The 23,374-nt window shown below is 39.6% G+C and overlaps 2 protein-coding genes across 9 annotated transcripts; both read right to left on the bottom strand.

Annotated features, from left to right (window-relative positions):
* Positions 1 to 281: 281 nt before the first annotated feature.
* LOC112456679 lies at positions 282 to 12,919 on the bottom strand. 5 transcript variants are annotated; one of them, XM_025019373.1, is made up of 20 exons: positions 12,711 to 12,919; positions 11,737 to 11,932; positions 11,415 to 11,473; positions 11,061 to 11,244; positions 10,798 to 10,970; positions 10,594 to 10,710; positions 10,139 to 10,255; positions 9,933 to 10,063; positions 9,470 to 9,831; positions 8,525 to 9,386; positions 8,120 to 8,432; positions 7,180 to 7,968; positions 5,792 to 6,679; positions 5,144 to 5,521; positions 4,894 to 4,994; positions 3,384 to 4,564; positions 2,778 to 3,093; positions 2,126 to 2,245; positions 1,913 to 2,038; positions 282 to 1,411 (listed from the first exon to the last, which is right to left on the bottom strand). In XM_025019373.1, the coding sequence occupies exons 2-20, from the start codon at positions 11,905 to 11,907 to the stop codon at positions 870 to 872; spliced, it is 6,930 nt and encodes a 2,309-aa protein (XP_024875141.1). In that variant the 5' UTR covers positions 11,908 to 11,932; positions 12,711 to 12,919; the 3' UTR covers positions 282 to 869. The 5 variants fall into 5 exon arrangements, with proteins under 5 accessions (XP_024875141.1, XP_024875137.1, XP_024875139.1 ...); XM_025019369.1 differs by having other exon boundaries at positions 7,180 to 7,986; positions 10,139 to 10,264; positions 12,711 to 12,918; XM_025019371.1 differs by having other exon boundaries at positions 2,126 to 2,233; positions 7,180 to 7,986; positions 10,139 to 10,264; positions 12,711 to 12,918.
* Positions 12,920 to 13,213: 294 nt separating this feature from the next.
* LOC112456698 (UTP--glucose-1-phosphate uridylyltransferase-like) lies at positions 13,214 to 22,582 on the bottom strand. 4 transcript variants are annotated; one of them, XM_025019417.1, is made up of 12 exons: positions 22,566 to 22,582; positions 21,680 to 21,838; positions 21,508 to 21,550; positions 15,869 to 16,105; positions 15,348 to 15,530; positions 15,025 to 15,230; positions 14,873 to 14,948; positions 14,652 to 14,798; positions 14,432 to 14,570; positions 14,177 to 14,314; positions 13,859 to 14,025; positions 13,214 to 13,760 (listed from the first exon to the last, which is right to left on the bottom strand). In XM_025019417.1, coding segments are annotated over exons 1-12 (1,710 nt in total). In that variant the 5' UTR covers positions 22,568 to 22,582; the 3' UTR covers positions 13,214 to 13,547. The 4 variants fall into 4 exon arrangements, with proteins under 4 accessions (XP_024875185.1, XP_024875187.1, XP_024875189.1 ...); XM_025019419.1 differs by lacking the exon at positions 22,566 to 22,582 and adding an exon at positions 22,461 to 22,540 and having other exon boundaries at positions 13,548 to 13,760; positions 21,508 to 21,555; XM_025019421.1 differs by lacking the exons at positions 21,508 to 21,550; positions 22,566 to 22,582 and adding an exon at positions 22,461 to 22,539 and having other exon boundaries at positions 13,548 to 13,760.
* Positions 22,583 to 23,374: the final 792 nt, after the last annotated feature.

The raw sequence follows: 23,374 nt of genomic DNA, 5'->3' as shown, positions 1-23,374 counted from the left end.
ATATATATATATATATATATATATATATATATATATATATATATATGATGTATAGATGTCTAAAATGAATATACATGGAATTTTAATAAACATTTCATCTCGTAATACAAAAAGGTAAAACGAACAAAAAAACATCATCTCAAAAGATCACATTGTAAATATCTCTTTCCAGTTAATGTAAGTATCAATAGATAAAAATCCATCAGATAAAAGTATTGCAAAGAGATGGCACGACAAATTGCTCTATTCCTTATGATTAAGATAATCAAAGTGGGAAGAAGTACGTTCTGAATGATTTATTTGATGGCATTTAACGTTCATCCGATCGGTAAATACATATTAATATTATATAACGACCCAGTTCCCCACACTTTCATATTATAAGATATAACAGAAGCATCCCTAAAAAGGACAGTATCGTACTACAAATTCAGTCTAATAGAAACGATGCAAAGAGCGCTTTTTTAAATTATAGGAATATAAAAACCACATAAACTATACAATAATAACTAATTGATCGAACATATATTATTTTATATTTATACATTATGTGTTTCTTATGTCTCTTTGCAGAACATAAGGAAATAATAGCACAATATAGAAAAGATTAAAATACAAATTGTAGTCCGTAGCAGTCTCGTGCTATTTATCGCTGTGATACAATTAGCCGAGATTGACAAGCGATTGCGATAAAAACCTATTACCGCCTCGCACATTGGCATATCCCTCCTTGCAATCTATCGAAAAGAAATTTGTTTGGGGGCGAACCACGATACTGTGTTACATCTTACGTGTATGACACATTCATTGCAAGCATTATAATACGAAGAGAACGTTTACTTTCATCTCCGTCTACTACGAGCGTAGAATCACTGCAGGATATTTAATTGTCCAGTGTTTGTCGCGTAAACCATCCCTTGACCCGGCTGCGGCGCCCATCTGATGCAATTTAGACTAAGATAATTCGAAACCTCCCGGTTACTTTGCAACAATTCCCGGATAAGCACCATGCTCTCCCTGTGACGTTTGATGTCCATGTCCAGCTCGTTTCTCATCCGAATGTCGCGGATCCGCCAGTCGCGAATATGTCTATAACTGTTGGCTGTAACATTATTTCGTCTTGGTATACTATTCGTAGAAACGTTATCATCGAGCATCTCATCGGAGGAATCGTATGTCAATTCCATGGTCGGATCTGTCGACGAAACATTCTTTTCGTCGTCGGGCTGCTTCTCCTGCAGCTTGTAAATCAGAGCCATCGGGAATGGTCTGGCAGGTACGTGAATCCTGCGTGCCAAACCTACCAAGAGATGTTGTTGCGTAGGTGATATCGAAACAGACACTACCGTTTGATCGATATTGGTCGAATAAATCTTTTCTCCCAGCGTTTCCCATTGCAGGCTGTAAATACCTAAACCGAAAAAGTAAATCGTATAGCTTTAGTCTTTCGACAATTTAAAACAATCGAGTTTTTACTTCATTCTATTTCTTTCAATTTCCATGCCTTTGTCAAGTAATGAAAAAATTTCATAGCAATGCACAAAGAAGAGGGTAAGTTCACATTATTTGTATATTGTTTTACTACCCCTTGTGGAAGAAAAGTTATCGTTTAAAAATATCCCCCTGCAAGATTATATTGGCGTAAAAGAGATGCGATACAAAAATAAGAAATTATCCCTTCAAGATAAAAAAAAGTGCTGAGAACACGCGCCCTGAGAAAGAATCGTTAATATATTTTGAGATATATATATATAGATATATATATACACACATATATATATATATATACACATATATACACATATATACACATATATACACATATATATATATATATACACATACATACATACATACATATATACATACATATTTCATGAATAATGGGGATCAACATGCATTCCTCGTTTACCTAATGTGGTCGTCACATTGATACGACCAGACTGCAAAAGCGTCGCCAGCAATTTTCCATCTGTAGATATGTCAATACTGGCATCGTTATGAATCTTACATTCAGGCACCACGACGTTTTTCTCAGCTGAAAAATCGTATCAGGATATATAAGCATACGCAGAAAAAGAGTATGTTTATGGTTAATAATTTGTATTTGACATTTTATACTAACAGTCCGTAATGTCAGGTATGTCACCATTGGAGAAATCCCATGCTTGAACGCGATAACTCTGAATTTCCAACGCTGGATTGAATGGTATACCCACAGGTATATGATGTTCTGAGAAATTATCTGATTTTTACATCTTCACATGTAGTGTATATGCATGTACACACATTCGAAAATAAATTTTGTATTTAAATGCTATATAGAAAATGATCGATTATTGGTGGCAATTTTATACAAAAAACTACGTGGAAAAAAAAGATGGTAAATCTTTTTGAGGTTTTGTTCTTGAGAAAATCGCAATTGTTAATAACGTATCTTATTATTTTGGAACTTGCATAATTTTCACTAACATAAATTATTCAACGTTATTGAAGTACAATTTGAAAAATTCGACATTTCAAGAACAATAGGAAGTATTTAAAGTTATCAAACAAATATCATTCATCTTATTTATACAGTAAGATAATAAATTTATATTATTTCTTTTTAAACTAAATATTATATTTATGTTCGTACTTGAATAACTGCTGTTGAAATAAATTCATCAATTTTGAGAATCAGTACCTCTCGATTGTACCACCAGTAGAAGACCATTCTGTATGTCGTAATATGTGTATTAACTGTATGTATTTAAAAATTTGAAAATAAGTGGTACCAAAGTCCCAATAATAATCGTTTTCGTCATTTCCTGGATCCTGTCCTCCTCCTCCTCCTCCTCCTGCTCCTCCTCTTCCTCCTCCTCCTGTTCCACCACTTCCACTTCCTCCTCCTCCCCCTGCTGCTCCTGCTCCTCCTGTTCCTGATCCTGCTCCTCCTCCTCCTCCACTTCCTCCATCATCACCACCGCCATTACTGGGATTGGCACCCCCTCCAATTCGTGATCCTGTATTAGTCACGAATTCAGTGTAACGGGGTATCCAGGTGGGCCCAACTCGATTGCGCCACAATGTCAGGAATGTTGGAGTAAACACCTAATACAAAAATTAATAATGATCAAAAAAGATTTAGCCTTCAAATAAGCAACGATCGAACCTATTATTTATCAATTTAAAGATCGGAGAAACAAGAAGTGATTCATAAATAGATGTCAAAAATTATTTGTAAAATATAAATTTTTGCAAGGATTAAGTACAAAATAAGTGCTCTAAATAAAATCATAAGAATAATTGAAAATTCACGGAATGATTCACCATGATTAGTCGTCAGATGATAATCGACTCAGTTTTATAAAAAACGCAATGTCTCAAAATTTATACTATACCGAGGTTCTAGTATTGTTCGATTGTCCAGCCCAACTTGGTCCAGGCTGATCTGTGGACTCGTTTGTCCGATCGTTGTTCCTGTTAGTGGCGTTGTAAAGGAAATTATTGATCAAGAACGGCGGAGGCGTATGTGGCGGAGTTGGCGGCGTGTTCTGCCTTCTTCGCGGATTACCGGAAAGATTGTCCAAGTCATTAACGGGCACGTTGTTCACCTGTAGCTCAGGAACGTTAAATTCTCGTCGGAGAGACGCGCCCTCCCTGTTGTGGGAGAATCTGCGATTGTTATTCGGATCGGAATTGCCGTATCTGTGCAAAGGACGCTCGAGCAATGACGAGCATGCGCCCCGCGCATATTGGCGAGCCCAACGGGTTCTCTGATGTGACGGTCTGCCGCTTTGTTCATCTCCCGATGAAGTGTAAGAAATGTAGTTTCTCCAGCTCTCGCTGGCACGCGTACTGGAGTCAATCTCTTGCGGACCCCTCGATTCGTTGATGCGTCTCACCGCCGGCTCGGATACCGTAGCATTTCTGTAATTCCGCCTGTAGCTCTCATTCGAGTTTCGCGACTCGTTTGCAGCGTCTATTGTACGATTCTCAACTCCCGCCCTGACATCGGCACGTTCGTCGTTGTCGATCGAACTGCTACTTTGGATTCTCTCCACAATACTCTGCACCTCTGCCGACAGGGCGTTTTCAGAAGTTGACTGGCGATTATCTTCGTTTTGTGCATTATCGTCATAATTATTATCGTCACCGTTATCGTTAGGTCTAGCTGTCGCTGGATCGTTGGTTTGATTTTCGGATGCATTATTACCGTTTTGAGTTCCTTGTCGATGACGAAACAGCCGCCTTAATTGTTGCGCCATAAGGCGATAACGTCTATTCCCGTGTACTGAAAGAAGCTCTTCCGCATTTGGCATCTCGTCACGATTCCTCGGAAATCTCTCTCTGTCGGCGCTTCGTCTTGGCGCGTTATCGCTCGCGCGATGCAAACTTTCCGTTTGCAGACTATTGTCAACGCTATTATTACCGCGCGTGTCGCTTCTGTTTTGGTTGTTAACTGATAAATCAGAAGTGAAAGGTCCGTATTGACTAGATTCCAGCTCTCTTCTTGTTATTACCAGCTGTGCTAACAATAAGTCTGTTAGCTCCAGTGCCAGATGTAACAATACGTACAATTCTGAAAAGAAAGAAAAACATAAATCGATATAAATTAACAATTAAGAGATACACAATTTAGAGAATGTAGAAAACATGGGATTACTTTATATAAACATTCATGTTTTCAAGAAAATCAAATATGTCAATTTCAGATACTTTTTCCTTTTTTAAAATTGACGAGTAATATTAACTTCTCAATATTCAGAATTAATACTTTTAAAGATGACACTGCATGTAAAAAAATTTTATCTTGCGTTTCAGGGTTACTTTTTCATGTAGAATCATTACTTTTCCAATTATATTACATTTCAATAATTTATAATCTTACATAAAACACGATAAACTTACTGTACATCTGTTCATAGAGAACATTGCTTTGGGAACCGTTTCCTGATCTCGTTACTTCGAAGAATTGGATCAGAGATCGCACCATCAAGCCGAGGACTTGTCTGAAATAATATTAATTGGTCCGAATATATTACTAATTATTCGCATAACAAAAATTCTTGGAAATAATGTATACTTGCTCAATATCTTAATTTCGTTATAATATTTTAATGTTAATATGTTATATTATAGAATGTGTTGTCCTGCCTACCTAGCTCTTAATCTTGTAGCTTCGCGAATCTCTTCCATTTCCCGATTATCATTCTCTCTATTAGTTTCCGATTGGCGATTATTACCATTCAACCTTCTATTGCTGTTCCGAGCTAAGGCCCTCTGCTGTCGGACTAGCAATTCCAGTCGTAGGATCATTTTTTGTAGATACTCAGATGTATTCGAACCTCGCGTTCTATCCCGGATATCTATATCTACATCTAAATTGTCGTTATTACTGCTGTCATTATTTTGGGATGCATTTCTGCGTAAATGCCACGGTCTTCTGACATGTTCGCAATGACGAAATGGATTATTGGGAGCCTGAGACCTAGAGCTTTGTCTACCACGAAGCGATTTCAGCGACCATTTTAAACGTCTGAAAATTGAAATATATTAAACGGAATAACAATCTATTTTTAGAAAGACAATTACAATGTATTTAATATATTATTTTTTTTTTCAACTAATAAATTTGTGTAAAAAGATTTTTTCACATAAAAGTTACTTTACTTTTTTAAGTAATAATCTAACTATAAATTCAAAATATCACTTGTTTTCGTATCTTTACTAGTTAAATGCATACTTGTTTAATTAACACTTTTAAAACAAAACGCACTGTCTCTATAGAATATATGCACATAAATACCGGAGATATATCTTTTGTCTGGTATATCTCATAGGTTCAGATGATGATGTGGAAGGTGAAATCCTGGCCCTTTGATTCGTTGGATTTCGCTTAAAAGGAGAACTGATTTTACTATCGCCGTTCCTGCTACTGGTCGCGTCGCTGGTCGCGGGATAATTAATATTCGTATTCGATGCCTGGGTCGATCTGCTGGGACCGGCACGATCGAGACCGCTGACGAAACTCGAGATGCTGGGTAACGGTTCCGACTCGGTCGTTATCGCAGTGACCGCCGGTAAATTCGAATTAGCCCCGATATTCGACACGACGCTGGACATACTGGGCAACTGCACGTCACCGTCGGTCGTCAAACTGGAATACGTGTGGTCGTTCATCGCCCGCGCGTCGGTGACGCGAGAATCACAGTTTTGGCAGCGCGAGGTCAGCCGCGCGTACAAGCCGTCCAGCATCTCGTTCAATTTGAGACACTGCATCCGCCGTAATTCAGCGTCGCTCGGAAGCAGATTCGAAAGACTTATATTGCTCTCCTCGACATTACGGGTGCTGGACGTTGGCTCGTCCGCGTGAGTCCTCTCGAGGCCGGTAACTCCGCTCGATGTCGACGGCTGACTCTGATCGTATGATCTCGCGTCAGTACGATCGCCCTCGTTACTTTCCCTCTGATAGTTCTCCAAGAGCGCTTTCTTGAAATTCCTCGCCGATTCATTCGATGAATTTGTAGCCGACGTTGACGGACCAGGATTACCAGCCGCATTGTCTCTTTGCGTCTCTGCCTGATCGCCGTTCTGTCTCTCTACACGGACCGTCACATGCAATGATCGTATTTGTCGTTGTAGATCCTCCCACATTTTGCGCACTTGACACAGCTGGACTATTTCTAAGCGTGCTCTGTTAAGAAATTGAGAAAATTGTTATTTTTTTATTGACACAGGAACCAAAAGAAGCAATACAAAATATTGTAATTCATTTTCTAATGTTGCTTTAACAGTATAGTATTGTATATACTTAATATATACTTAATATATATATATATATATATACATATAATCTACAATCTACGTAATCTCGTGTTTATTTATTTTATTTCCATTTCAAATGCTAAACAAAAAACTTTCGAAAAGTTATTGCGTTCAAATAAATTCCCGAAAAGTTACAATTCTTGCAGTTTACAATATCGATTAATATTGAATTTTTTAATCAACATTGTATCAAATCTATGCAAAATTTAATCAAAAAACATTTCATCTCTAAATTATTACATTAATTGTAATAAATTCATGATACATATACATACATTAATCATAAAAAATCTTAAATTTACATTTTTTAAATATAATTCGAGTTATATAATAGTAGCCATGTAAAATCCCATCATATCGTCAACTTACCGACACAAGCGATGCATGTTGTCGATATGACGACTGAGCAACTGAATCCCTTGTCGAACTCCCAGTGAACTCTCTCTTGGATCTATATTGTCAGCACCGAGCATTATCGGATCTATAATGTAGTCGATATCCGGGTCATCTGCGTTTCGTTGCTCCTGATTCTGTTGTTGTTGTTGTTGTTGCCTGTCGCTCGTTGTCGATCTGCCCTCGCGGTTAGTTACATTAGCGATTCTCGTTGCAACGGGATCGTTAACCGTTCTTGACAATTCCGCAAATCCCGCTAATGTCGCGCGCATTGTGCCCGAATCAGACGTCTGCGATTGAAGGGGAGTACTATCGGAGTTGCTGGTATTGGGTGTTTGATTTTGTTCTACCCTTTGGGATTGATTTTCTCGTAAACTTCTAAACGGGAACAACGGTGGTTGCTCGTAACGAGTAGGATTCGCAGACACAGGTGATAACTGATTCCTTTGCTCTCTGTTATCGTTAATATTTTGTTCTGCGTCTTCCGAAAGGGGCCTCGGTAAAGTTTGTTCGTTCGGTGAGTCGTTGGTATACTCCGAGTTTCTGCTAGAAGTATCCAATTGTATCCATCGACTAGTCCACCGACGAGAGTTCGAGTTGGTGTTGGAGTTCGTATCATCCAAATTTGAATCTGAATTACTGTTTTCCTCGAGCAGCCAATATCCATTCTCCGAGTCGTCTAATAATACTTGTTGGGTAGTATTATTGTTTTCCATCCGGTCCGCATGCAAATTTCGAAGGATTTGCAGAACATCTATCACTCTCCTGAGTAAAGGTGAATTTCTAAATGTTAAAAATTTCAAATATATGACATCTTCAAAAAGTGTACATAAAATATATGATGGAAAAAAATCTCAACAAAATATATTAAAACTTAAAACTTAAAAATAAAAACGATTCAATGAAGTATACTCACCCTTGTCTGCGACTGAGTTCTTGAGATCTTATTTCTTGCATATTTCGCGTAATCCTTGATGCTCTATTATCTTGGTTGTTATCTTCGTTTAATTCGTTATTTAAACTGTCAAGTAAATTGTTCCTATCTGTTTCGTCTAATCTGGGAGAACTAGTTGTCGCTTCTTGATTTTGCGAGCTGCTCGCTCGTTGCGCGACGGGTTTGGGGACATTTGGTTGAAACGCTGAGTGAGTTGAAACTGTAAAGTTAGATGCGCCATTACGGGATGTCGATGCTCGCGAATAACCTTCATCACTCGAAGATGAGGTGTCTTCTAGAATAACAGAATATAGATTTTAAGTCAACAATAGTAATCTTATTTTTCTATTTTATATACTTGCAGTTCTGTTCAAGTAGAAATATTACCAATATAGGATAACGGCATTGGTATGGAAAACTCAATAGGCCCCAATTTACGCTTTCGCCGCCTCGGCGGTTCGTCCTCCGTGTTCAAGGCATCAAATCGTCTTCTCGTTGCCCTCCCAGTACTTCTTGATGAAGTACCAGCGTTTTCACTATTATTGGCATTGGCATCGGACCACATCGTGCCACGCTCTTCGTTCTCACCGGCGTAACTTGTGCTAGGAAACACATTGGATTCCAAATCGCGCAGTCTCGAAGACAGCATTGATGATGCGGAACTAGTGCTGGGAACTTGTCCGTCATTCGGAGTAAGAGCTCTCCATTCGGCCTCGGTTAAATTCACCTGCGAAGGGTCGGTCGCGATATGCCGATTTCGCGGCAGAATACCATACATGGTGAATTCATCTCGCAACCGCTCGATCCTAGAACTCGTGTTAGTAAATTGCGCCTCCATATTGTTAAGCGCTTCGATCTCGTCGTTCAGAGCATTTCGAAGCAGCTGAAGGCGAGAGTTACGGTTGTTAGAATGCTCGAATAAAGTCGCGGTCTGCCGCTGTAGCCTTTCCCGCAATTTCTGCAATCGCACCAAGCACGAGCTATTATTCTCGGCGGCGGCGTTCAGAGCCTCTCTCAAATTCTGAAGAGTAGTCCCAATCTCCTCTTGCTCGGAACGTTCCATCAATAATCGCTGACATCGTTGCAACCTTTCCAGATTCGTGTTATTCGCTTGCGCGCTGGAATTCAATTCGTTCCTTAATCTTCGTATAGATGATTCAGTCGCCGCCGATTCGTTTCTATTACTAGACTCCTCAAGATTAGAGGATAACGCTTCCGGCATATCCATGGGGTCAGTGCCACGGTCGATCTTCAAAGAAAATCAACATATTCTTTACACACGCTTGATAAAAGGGAAAAAATTCTAGTGAGATTGCAACATATATAGCTCACAGTATCTCTATTTCTGGAAACGTCGAAGTAACGTCTTACGAGCGTCACATATTGATCGACGAGATCTCTGTAACATAGATTTATTCTTCTTTCCGGATCTTGAGAATTGCTCCCGCGCAACCTTTCGTCCACGCCGAACCACACGTTGTTCAATCGCTGGTTAAACTCGTCCCTGGGACGAGAGTCGTTTATGGCGCTAGATTCTCGATCGCGCCTCCTCACGGAGCTCGGCAAATCATCGTCGTTGCTGTCGTCCGCCGATCTGTTCTCGGCATTGTCCGTGTTCGCTGGATTGCCGGTCGGACGAAGTGGATTTCTCGTAATGCTTGGAGAAGATGTAGCCTCCCTAGTTTGATTCAGTTCTACATCGTAAGGCATAAAACTATTACGATGAATCTCGATTGTTACAAATGGAGTTGCATTAGTTCACAGTATCCGTAATTGACACGATAGTATAATGTACCTTCGGACAGATTTCGTCGCCGATGAAACCGCGTTTCCTCTTGCCGCACGCTGTTTCTAAACTGTTGGTGATAATTGGCAAATCGTGAGAAGCTGGACATTTCATGGCCTCTGCGCATAAACAGATACGCACTGAAAAAATTTATATTCAAATTTCGCAAATTTCCCGATGAATTTCGATGATTTTGCATTGTATAATTTAAATACCGAGAAGGTCTGTCTACAGTGTGACTGTCTGCCGATCCTCTTCCGTAAAAAGAGCCATGGTTCCACAAGTGAAAAGGCGAAAGTTCGATATCTGGGAAATTTTCTCGTGGCTGATACCTAAAGTTCCTAATTTTTTCAAGATTAGTTAAAATACAAAGTTATTTGGAATGACGCACATATAACAAAGGAATAAGTAAAAGATACAGATTTTTTGATAAAAAGAAATACAATTCAAAACTGAGATATTCAATTTTACCTATTTGTTTGTAAAAATAATTATAAATAAAAAATAAGATTATTAATAGATTTATAATAAATATTTCATTGTTTTTGTATTCCAAAATTCAAACTTTTTATTTAAAATTGTGAAAAATATCCAGATGTTAATGACAAACAGATCCATATCTAAAATTTATTTATACGCGCAATATTCACGTCATAGTGTTTTTACTTACATCAAACTAGTTCTAAGTAATTGTCCCACGGGAGCCCGATCCCATTGTGATTGTACTTGCGGCGTATTTGCAATGCCTGTGATTAGTTTTCTTCCTAAACTGTCAAAAGCTACATATCTGTAATTTTTACAACGTAAGATATAGTTTCTCGTAACATTTTTTTCCGTATATCATAGTCTATGATGCAATTTCTTTTAAAATTACCTCACTTTTTCTTTGTCAGTCTTTGTAGCAGTTACAGCAAACGGTTGAGACTTACTCCAGTCCCAGAAGTGAATTTCATTATATGTGGCTATAACTAACAATCTTTCAAAGGGATGGAACGCGAGTGAAGCGATAACGGTATGGCTGTCAGCATTCCAAATTTCGCTACCACCCTACACGGACAAATTTGCGTTGTGAGTCATCAAACGCATTGCCGTTTCATGCCGAAGTAAATTATATATAATTCCAAAAATTGTACTCACACTTAAATCCCACACGCGAACTTGACCTCCTAAGCAACCGGACGCTAAGATCTGACTGGAGGACGGGTGAAAAGCTATGCACCAGGGAGTACGTGGGTGTCCGGACAAAGTTCTAATATTCTTTCCCGTTGTAATTTCTGTGATATAAACATTGTGATTCCCATGTGTAGATGCTACCATGGTCCTGAAATTATTGTTTCATAAATCTGTAATTTCCTCTAATGTTCTCCATTGCATTATTATAAATAAAAGTAGCTACTGTGCGCATGTTACTTCGTTCTTTAACTTATTAGCATTACTTTCTAGTAATCACACAACAAAATATATTATTATATTTTGCCCATTGCATCTTACCCATCAGGACTGAAAACCATTAGGAAAGTGGCTCTAGGAACACCAGGTAATTCACATTTCTGCAAATAAACAGACAACACTTAGTATGTTACTTTGCTGTAACATATGTAGCAATAAATATGTATCATTATTAACTCAGCCATTAGAAACTGATGAAGTTGGAGAACAAAAGTCGTTGTAGAAGGCTATTTTATCAGGCATTTATCGTTGTACTACATCTACTTGGGCCTTCACAAATTAGAGATACAGACACACGAAAAACACTGAAGTTACACAAGTTGTATTATACAGCTATTAGATGGTCGGATATAGAAGTATATACCAATTCCTTGTGGTCCCTCAGGACAAAGTTTGCTTCAGCTATGGGCTCCAATTCGCGCGTACTGGTCTTATGCGTCGTGCGTAACCCAAAATCCCTCAGCATCAAATTGCGCAGTATATTGTGCGACTTGCTGCGGTGGAGCAACTCCGGTCTTTTCTTGACTTTCCCCATTTAGCTGAATGTCCTTGCAACACCTCTAAATAAATTGCAAAATATATTACGGCATATAAATACAGCCCTAAGAATATATATATATATATTTTTTAAGAAAATAAAAGCACTCTTCTGATATACCATAAGTAACTCGTTTGACAAATTTAAATATTTCCTATTACCAGTTCTACTTTGTTTTTCTATCATTATCTATCTTTCCTCATTTTTTTTCTTTGCTATATATTTTCTTATATTTTGTTATCAAGCTTTTTACAGTTTCTATGCCTCAAAATATATAAAATACATGTGTATATTATATATATAAATAAAATTATATATGTACATATACATATATAAATTTATATTTTTCTGTCGTAATTCTCATTCGAGAAGGTCGAGAATAAGTGCATGTAGAAATACTTTCAATTTCGACAAACATCACGGGCCTACTGCTGTCTTGCTAGAGTAATCCGCATCAAAGATATATAATATATTGTTAAGGTAGGTTAAGCTCTCACAGAAGCGCCCATACCGATCCCAACCGAGAATCTCGACGAAGGGCAGCGCGACTACGCGAAAGGATTAGCGGACGCGGCGTTCGTAATTCGGACAGTATTGGCGATCTCTTTCTGGCGGCGTTCGCTCGCGGGGTTCGATCCACGTCGATAAGCTAATTACTGATGCGCTGGGTGGCCCGGAAATAGCAATGTCGTACGAGCCGAGACAAATTCCGAATTTGCGTCCCCTCCCTCTCCCTGAGTCTCTTTCTCGTTCCTCTCGGCCCCTTTTCGCACGGACGGACGGACGGCAATTCCGTTTACCTGCGAGAGTTATCGTTCCGCCAGGATGACGGGCATGGAAGAGAAGGATACGCCTCACTCCGCGTACACGACGAATGTAAATTTCCAATCGCGTATCCTATCGAAACACATCGTTGTCCTCCATTAGCTCGTTCGGACGTTCGGAGTATTGTGGACTATCGCGAGGCACTGCGGACCCTCGGGCCTCGAGCTCGTCGGTCACGATGTTTTTCGACTGATTAAATTCGTGGTGCATCGCTAGATGACACTAATCTTACGAGTGGCGCGGAGAGGGGGGAGAAAGAGAAAGAGAGAGAACTAGAGAGAATGTGTGTGTGTGTAAATAAAAATGCAATATTCTCATGGGAAAGCAAGAACATAATTTTAATCTTCTTCAATTAAATAATTTTAATTATTTTCTATTATTTTTAATTGATAGTACAATTTTTATTGGCGCAAATCGCCTATTTATTTAACATGTTTGATATATACTAGAGGGAGTTTTTCGTCAATAAACAAATAAATAAAATTTGAAAGTATTTATTTATTATAATAGAATATGCCTTGTAAGCTTCCATCGCGCCTACACAACAGTATATATTTTATACATTATAAATTTCTCTTTGATATCTCATAATTAAATTCTTATATAAGTTCTTATATACAATTAGGTAAAATAATTTTTGTAGAAATATATTTCCGGCCCTTTCTCCCTAAAATAACATTACGAATATATACAATTGAATCGCTTGACTAGTTAATTTAAGCTGGAACATGATTGCTGAAAACACAGACCCCTCATTCTTTCAGACATGTACGCGAGACGAATTAAAGCGGTCCTTTGCCTGCCGTTGTGACTTAGTGATCCAATATGCGTAGATTGCCTGATACAATTTTATTTTCTAAAACGGTTCCAGAAGGTAGATCTATACGTTCCCCGTGATTGGCGATTATAATGACGGTGCCTTTCAGCGTTACTCCTTTTCCGAAAGTGACATCGCCCGACACCGTCAAATGATCCAATTCGAGGAGATCTGGTATTGTCGGAAATCTGATGAGAAACTCTTTCACCTGTAAGAAAGGCAAAAGAGACTTAGACATCGCTATAATGCAGTTAAAGAGTTACATGAATTTTAACCAAGATTAAAATAAGAGTTAGTCTTACTGACTTTTGAAAAGTGATTGTCTCCTAATTTGATGAGAGGCGTTGTCGGGAACATCCTTTGAGGACTCATCACAAGAGATCCGTTGCGCAGTGTATATAAATTGCTCATTACGAGCATCAGATCAGAAGTCTTTTTCACCGGCAAGAATCTACTGCGCGGTACATTTATACCTGTAGCAAATAAATAAACATTTTTAATTAATCACAATCGTGTACAGAATTGATATAAAATAAAGCAGAATCCTTGAAGAGATAAAGAATTCAGATTAAAGAATAAAGAATTATTTTTATTAAAGCAGGACTGTTATCTCTTTAAACATACCAACACTTCCTTCGAATGATTTCATAGCGGCTCCTACAGCTGTTTCAAGTTGTATTATATTTAGGCCATTGGGAAAAGTTTTGTTGTTTACAATTATCTCCATATTCAACGCTTTTTGCTCAAGCACTCTCTCAATAGCTGTTAAAAAAAACAACATATGTTAAATACGGCTTTAATATTATATGGCATACATGATATTTATTTATTATATGGCATTTATTTATTATGTGGTATGACAAATTTAAATATACATACCACTAAGTTTAATCCAGAGGTTGTTAGTGTTGAAATACTTAAATGTCTTAATGGACTTAAAATCGTCGATATGATCCTTGGGAACTTGAGCTATTTCAAGGAGACGAAGTTTATCCTCGTATTTTATAAGTGTACCACCCTATAAAATAAAATATATGTATAATTAGGTCTGTCTCATAGCGCTATTCCAGACATATTCCGTACTTCTCACGAAACGCACCTTGACATCCGCTCGCGTTTTGTCGGTTACTTCCATCACAAATTCAAGAGATGGTTCCGGCCTTTTACTCAACAACGACTTCAAGATTTTAATATCCACCGTAGCACCAAGATTATCTATGTTCGAGATAAAACAATATTCGCGGCCCTGGAAAGAATCAGAGTTTCTTTTAAGCGGATTGTTGCTATTATTTACGAACACCGAAAATGAAATCTCGTTACCTCACGAATGAATTTTTTAAGTAAACCAGAGTTTTGGAAACTCTCGTAGAAGTCTCCGTGGCCGGGTGGGTACCAGCTGTTAACAAATTATACATTATTTTGCATAAACGTTTAAAAAAATATTAATGGTGACTTTATGAGAACTGTCTTACGCTTCTATATCCTCATCGATTTGACAGTGCTTAGCGATCGGGAGGAGAGAATCCCTGTTTATGCGCGGATAACAGCTCTGATTAAAAGTGTAAATATCTATATCGATTCCTTTGTACTTCCTAATTATCCGTTGCGTATCGTCGTCCGTGTTGAACGAGTTCATCAGTATGAGTGGCACGTTAGCGTTATACGTTTTATTTAGGTGCTGTTACAACAGAAATGCATTATCAATTATTATTTATTGTTATAGTCTTATAACTAATAAGTGACTATATATGTAAATGGTAAAAATAAACTGTTAGCTATGATTATTTTGCGATACCTCGATTTGTTGAACGGTAAGATCAAGAAACGTGAGTCCATTTCGCACAGCGATAACGGATTTCGGCCCGTGGCATCCCATGCTCGTTCCAAGACCACCGTTTAATTTGACAACAATCAACTTGTCCAGCAGCTCCTTCACCTCGTTCGTCTCCGGCGATGGCAAGGAGTTGTAATCCTTGACCTATGAAAACAAAGATTTCGACTTAATTTGATTTTCCTAGTAGTTAATAGAATTCATTAATCAAAGCAGACTGACAAGATACGTCTCGGAAAATTTCTAGAAGATGGTTTTATAAAATCTCAATGTTTCTTCAATAAATCATCGTAATAATATCGATACAATTTAATTCATTATTAATCAATATAGAGTTTGTTAATTAAAACGGACTAAAGAGCTACACAGAAGTCACAGAACTACGGCTACACAGGATATCGTTTACATTTCTTCAAAGGAAGAAAAGGAGAGCGCTAGATCTCCTCGCGGCAGTTTTTCCGTCTACACGGTCGGGTTTCACTCACCGCATCTTCGGACAGCTTCTGAATGTGGTTCCACTCCAAGGACGGGCCCTCCTCCTGCAGAAATCGCTCGAACAGATGCTGGAATCCGGAGAACTGCCGGCCGATCATCGCCTTCTTGTCCTCGCGGGCGGTCGCCCCCAGCTTCTCGAGCTCGCGCTGCAGCTCATCCCGTGCATCTCTCTTCGTACGCTCGCGGAACGCCTGTGTATCTGAAGAGCTGCGTTGGTGACCGCGTGCCTGTGGAGTTTTCCTCCGAGGTATAGACTAGATCTTTTATTATTTTTTTTACCTATCCTTTTCGCGAAGTCTTCCGAGTCCGATCCGCTAAACTGCTCGCCGCAATTCGAGAGATCGCGCATGATTTTTCGAGACCGTAAAAAATCAATTACAAAAAAATAGAAAAGGAAAAAAAAGGAAAAAAAATAAATAAATCGTGTATATGCGTGCGATGACTCGGGGTGTCCGACCGCCGTCTCAAAAGTTCTCGTTTAAAATCTCCCGCGTCGGGGCAAAATTCCCATGTAGAAATGCAATCACGCAAAAATCGCCCGCAATCCGTAATCAACTGCGTCGCTAATGAGCGAAGACGAACTCCGTTTTTTTCTTTTTTTTCTTTTCTTTTTTTTTCTTTGACATGCGACGAATCATCGTGAATTTGTCTGTCTTGAAAAGCGACCAGCGATCGCGTCGTTCACGCCTAGGCCTAGGAGGTCTCTCGAGGGACGAAATGAATAGATAGTGAGAAAACTATTGGGAAAAAAAACAAGCAGTAAAATAAATTAACGCCGGGATAAATCGCGCACGATAACGATAACGAGTCTATAGCACTATTAAATTCGTAGTGTCAAATTACACTCAATTTGAGTCATTAAAAATTATTTCTATCGTCTATCACTGCCTCTACTCAATATGTCGTTAATTTAACTAAAACAATGTTTATTTATCTAAACTAATAGAATTAAAATAATACTGTTTGTGTTGAAATAATAAATTTTTACACACATGGTAGTTAAAAATAACAGAATGTCATTTAACTCAATGTAGATATTGATTTAAATTTTATCCTTTGATATTTTTAACAGTGAGAGGTGAAAATTATCACAAAAAATACGTAGGTGTCTCAAGACAGGACAGGAGGAAAGAAGAATTTCTTCCGACTCTTTTTCTCCGGATTAATTAAAATTAATCGCGCGATCTATCTTTCATTGTCTTTATGTCGCGGCTAGATATGTAAGTGGATATCTTTGACTAAGCGAGGTGCAGGCAAACGACGGTAGCAGCCAGTAGACCCTGAGGGTGAAGTCTCATGGAGCCAGCGTATATGGCGTACCGGTGTATGGCGTACAGAAGCTTGGCTAATCACAGGCTTTACGCACCTTTTCGTTACGCCAGCACAAACATCGGCTGTCCCATAGAGCGTATTTAAGCAGCGTAATGATTAATAAGCTAATCACAGTGTTGTACAAAGCTTATTTTCAAAATGGATGCTCAAGGGGTCTTGTGATTGGCTTATTGATCATTTCGCCGGCGTAAATACGTCCCATGGGACAGCCGATGAAATTTTCAGCGCAATTTTTAACACATACATTCATACATGAAGCAATATTCCATATGCGTGTACGTGGGTGTGTTATCATCGTAGCATAAACGCTTCAAAAACCAGCGTAACATCTGTGCTGGCGTAACAAAAACGAGCGTAAAGTCTGTGATTAGCCAAGCTTCTTCACCCTGACCCAGTGTCGCGATCGCGTTGATCTCGCTTGCCAAGCGATAATCCGAGATGACCCCTTCACCGGGGACTCTGTCTATTGTTAAGAAAAAAAAAAAAAAAAAAAGAAAATGAAAAATGAAGATAAAGAGAAGAACGATATATTTCATTTTACTTTGACTTAAAGTTCAGATGATATGCTCAGATTTAGTCTTTTCCCTCTTTTTTTCCCATTCTTTTCCCTGCGGATGAGTCGGACGTAAAATGCGCGGGATGTATAATATAATCGCCTATTTAAATATTTAACTTTCAAATGTGTGTGCCGCGATAGTAATACGCCACATAATCGTCGGATTTGCATTGAAGGTGCGTAAAGCTTTAGGACGCGAGAGAAAAGTTTCGCGGCTGGTTACCGTGACTTATATACCATAATGAGACATACGTGAAAATTATCGTGGAAAACATTTTTGGCGTGTTAAAAAAAATTAATCTACTTTTCATACATAGCGTCGAGGACCACTAAATTCATAATCGACGAAACAATAATCGATACTCGTACAACGCTGGCTTCCTCGCCCCCGCAGTTGACCCTTTTACGGCTACGCGATAAGATAATTTCGAGACACGGAGTCCACGTCGCATGAATTTTATCTTTCCGTTAAAATAACAGTCGTTAGTCGAGTTACACTCGCGGAATCGGGAGAGATTAGGAGATACGAGACCTGCCACGGGAAGAGAAGAATTTGGAACTGCTAATAATACGCGAACATAATTCAAACGCTGTTGTCACAAGTGTTTGTGATAACAGGTATTCGGAAGATTTAATCGGAACGCCAGACACTTAGAATCTACCTTTTGCGACACATATGTGATGATAAACTAAATCGCAGATAATTCTTGCGATTACTATTTCGGTTATCATCTCGCATCAGTTATCACAATGTCTTATGTGTAAAATAATTGTTGGATGACAGAGGAGAGAGAGAGAGATCAGAAAACTCAGCAAAACTTCGTCATTTCTTACGTAACGATGTAAACGTCAACGATGACAAGAAAAAAAGAGGAGTTTCTTAAGGTCGACTGAAGGTCACAGCGTGTTCTCTGACCGGGACATCATTTTATTTACATAAGTTGATTTTACTGATCTTCCCGCGCGGTAAAGTCGCCGCGGATACCGGCGCTTTACGAAATATCTCGTATTTACTATTTTGACACGTGGATATTCTGACAGAAAAAAGAAATACAAAACAAAGCGTGCGGAGCATTTCCGCGTCACGAGCTCTGTTCCCGTCGCCTTTCGATCTCTCAGAGAGAATCTTTTCGTTACGATCCACGAATGAGGGAATAATCGTCGTTTTCGAGAATTAAAGGAGATAAGTCGCACGGGTCGACGCGGGTTCGAGGGTTAAACGGCCAACGAGATCGGCCAACGACGATTACACCTCATTGTCAGCGTGACGCTGCGAGCCGGGTATCGCCTATCATTAGCTTACATAACGACAGATTAACACGCGTGCTCGTCCAAGGACACGCACAATTTTCATCTCGCAGCGAAGACAAGCTGTCGAGGTGTTATCCTGATCCCCGACGGACACGGGACGGAACGTCCTCCGGCGGGGATTTCACTCCGGGATTACTCCGGGCTGGGGAAAACGTCGATCGAGGCAACGACTTAATCGCATTAGGATTTCTAAAGATAGACGATTATCTCACGTGGGGGGGATAAGGCACGAGAGAGTTTAAGGAAAATCGTCAACGTTACAACGTAAACAGGTGTACACCTCGCGGGCCGGCTTCTGCTAGGATCAAGGTCCCGCTTTAGATTCTCTCTCTAGCCGCGATAAGGAGAATTCGCGGCTCATTTATGCTTTATTCAACGATATCGCCCGCGAATGCCCATTGATAAGCGTATAGATACGTCAATGAACTACAATATCTATGTGTGAGTTTACGTTATGTAATATTCAGTTATTATGCGAATTAAATTATTAATTGAATATTACATAACGTAAACTCACGCCACAAGTAACTGCACTTGACTCTCATAGCCCACTTTTCCCTTCGTTAGTTTTAATATCGAGTGTCATTAAAGTTAATTAATCGAATAAATTTAATTGAACTAGAATATGTTTCGCAAGTTTTCCGACAGTTCGTAACGTTTTTTTGTGTGCCTGTGTCGATGTTTACTCCTCAAGCAACCGGACGGAGCGATTAGAAGCCGATAACGTTTTAATGAGCAGATCGTTAGACGCGACATTCTTTCCGCGACGAAACGCTCGGGGGTCCCTTGAATTTATTCGGGCGCGAAATTCTTTTCTGTAAAAAAAAGAACACTCAGAAATCCTTCGGATTTAATTCGAGGTCCTTTCCGCGAGGGAGGAAAACGCCTGGAGAATCCTTCAGATCCAATTCGAACGATTTCACCACGCTTGGAACTTGGAATCCCGGAGGGGCGACCGGTCAACGGGGGCCCGCGACGGTTATCACTTAGCTTCTTATCACTTACTTGCAACAAGTACTCCATGTGCGCCACTTTGTACACGAACGCGCGTAGCGGACGATCGGCGGCCGTGGAATGCGACTGCGGCATCGCGCGCGTGCGATCGGCGGCGCTCCACCAAACACGACGTGAATGCGTGGGGTATAACACGTGACGTGCGGAACGAGACCCGAGAAAGAACGCGGGACGTCTCTTTCGAACGCGGGTTTTCCTCGGGGATGAACGTGTGCGGAAACGACGCGGAACCCTAATCACGCCGGTAACGTATGTCGAGACGTCGAGGAAGTCGGCCTATTTATTGCATACGTTTGGCATTGACGAGAAATTATAAATTGTATTATTCCTCCCGCCTTCCTGCGACGTTCCTATTTGACTTCTTAAAACGCGAAACAAGTGTCACTTGGGCTTAAAACATATTTCATGAATTTGCAATAAATTATCAACCGGATATCGCGCGACTTGCAAAAATGCAAAAAGAGTCATATACATTATACATACGCGTCATTTTTCCTTCCACCTGTCAACCCGAAAGATACGGCGGATCTATTGATGAAATATGGTACGTGCCTAATTATGCGAGTAATGCCAGTGATTATAAGCGCGAAGGCTGTCTGGAAAAAAAAATATATATATATATATATATATATTCGTCTCGAATATAGTCCTTTCAACCAGCCGAATTGCTCCCAGCGAAATATTTGTGTGACCATAAAATTCGTCTTTCCTAATCTCTCTTCCTTTCCTACGAAAAATTAACAGATCTATTCATGTCGGGGAACAATATGGTACGTAATAGTTTGAACGTTTGAACAGTAAGGTAAACGTCCCAGTGGCCGGACACGTACCAGTGTTCGACCACGTTGGAGAAAAATATTTACTATTTATTTGAAGAATTAAAAATAAAAATAATAATTATTGTAAAAAAATCAATATTTAACGATTTATTGGAAAAAACTTCATTTTTATTTTTAATTGTTCAAATAAATAGCAAATATTTTTCTCCAATATGGTCGGACACTGGTACGTGTCCGGCCATTGGGACACGTTTATCTCACAGATATATCCCAGACAGCACGCATCTCCAAAAGCGGGACATAAGATGTCTAAAAGACATCTTTTTTTAGACGTCTTACGAAAAAGATGACTAAAAGACGTGTAAAAGACGTCTTATGTCCCGATTTTTAACATGATGTTGTCTGGGATAATATCTTAATTGATAAGTTAAGCATTTTGAAAACTAACGCTTTGACTTCTAGGGTCACCTCAAGAGTAACAGAAGCCGCCCGTTAAATGTCCAGCTAGAACGTGGAGCATAACCTCAACGCGAATCCGTGGCGAACACTTTTGACAATCGAGGGTGAAACCGAGAGAAACGAGGAAAACCGTAGGATTTCGTTTGATCGCTTGCAAAAATAAGATTCCAGTACTTACATGGCCATACGTCGGCTTCTCATCTTTTACAACCCTGTCGGCACTGTCCTTGACAAGTGAAAACAAAAGAGAGACGTGTGAAGAGGAGAGGTTCGCGCGCGACGTCGGGCAGGCTTAATTGGCGGACAAACACAGCAAAGGACGAGGCTCTAGAGAGCACGGGAGGATTTACCTTTCTGTCGTCGACTTGCAGCATCGTCGATCGAGATTGCGAGACGGTTGACCGTGCCCTTTAACGCCGCGGCGAAGGTCACGACAGGTCGCAACGGTGATCGAGATTCGTCGGGGCCTCGGGTGGAATCGCTCCCGAACTGGGATCGTACGCGGCCACCTAAACACCGTGAAAAATCTTTCGTTTAATTGCGAAACAATCCATATATTTTTACCTCGAACGTATAAAGATACTCTCGACCACGAAAATATGCCGGCTCGTGTGACGTGACGTGTCCTTGCGGTCGATAAGTGACGTTACAGGACACCGACTTTACCAACGACGGTGTTCGCTACCTGGCATTACGTCACGATCTATTCGCGGGCGAACGTATTCAAATTCAGTTTTAACATATCGCAAATTAATGCAAGTTGATACTGATTGATACAAATTTAAATTAAACCGGATTGAATGTAATGAAGAAGGAAAGCGAGGCGGCAAACTTCTTCTTCTTCCGGTTATTGGCACTAGCAGCGATTTCCCTCTCGGTTTGCAACGGCCATTATTCAATTCGACTGTGAAACTGCGTAGTATAAACTCGTAAACTCGTAAGATTTCAAACTCGAGAATGTGAACGGGCCTAAGCAGAATGGCTGTCTTGGCAGTGTTTAATGCCTTTAAGTCTTTGTCTTATGTAACGCACAATACTTTACAGTGCGTTACATAAGACAAAGACATAAAACACTGCCAAGACAGCCATTCTGCTTAGGTTCTAAGTGTATGTGTGTATGTATAATTGTACGTGTATGTCCGCGGTGTCTTGAACTCGGTAATGCCGTGAATAGGTGCGTTAGGCCCAAGGAATTGCGCGGATCACTTCCCCCTGCGGCCGTCTCCATTACATTACATGTGCCTTATTGTCGAGGCGGCAAACGACTCCCCCTTTTGAAGAGATGTCTATTTTTCGTGTTACTTATGTACATACATACAACAAAACTCTGATATCAACGAGTTAAAATCGATCACGTGATCCCGCGTCACGTGGACGGTAGAGTTGAATTCAAATCCGCGCGCGCTTATATATGGCGGTCATATGAAATTATCTTTGTCTTACATTACTTTCTGCGCGCAGTTTTGGAATATGTTATAAGTTTAAAAAGTGCAGCATTGCAATAATTGACAGTATACGATTAATTAGAGACCGTCCAGATACATAAGAGTCTGGCCACTTTGACAAACAACGGCTGCGTTTAAGAACAATGCACTTTATATAGTTTAATATATTAATTAGAGACACTTGACATATTTTGTATGCTGGTTTGGTATTTATGGCAAATATAAGGCTGGATTCGTTTTGCGCGAAAACTTTCAGTATTTTGGATTAGTTCTGCCATTGTTTGTTAACACCAATCAAAAACGGACGGTCAGTAACCAGATTCTTACTTGAGGTTCTCTACGTTAGGTATAGATATGTTCAGCGTTATGGTTTTTGTAGATATCTTTGTGTAGATATCTTAATAGTAACCGATGTAATCAATCGTCAAAGCCGGAATGAAGGAAACACTTATTGCAGCTTATAAATATAAGATAGCTTTATTATAGCTTTACATAGTTTCTTGTCAAACTTTCGAGAGAGAACAAAACGTAACGCTTACGAGGCGGAAGTGCCAGCTCAACCTGAAGCTATACACGCACAAAGACGGAAAACGCAGGGTG

Source organism: Temnothorax curvispinosus, unplaced genomic scaffold (assembly GCF_003070985.1).
Source record: "Temnothorax curvispinosus isolate PA1 unplaced genomic scaffold, ASM307098v1 QBEX01007090.1, whole genome shotgun sequence".
Lineage (NCBI taxonomy): Eukaryota > Metazoa > Arthropoda > Insecta > Hymenoptera > Formicidae > Temnothorax > Temnothorax curvispinosus.
Note: the sequence above shows the minus strand (reverse complement) of the source record. Positions and strands in the feature narration are given on the sequence as shown.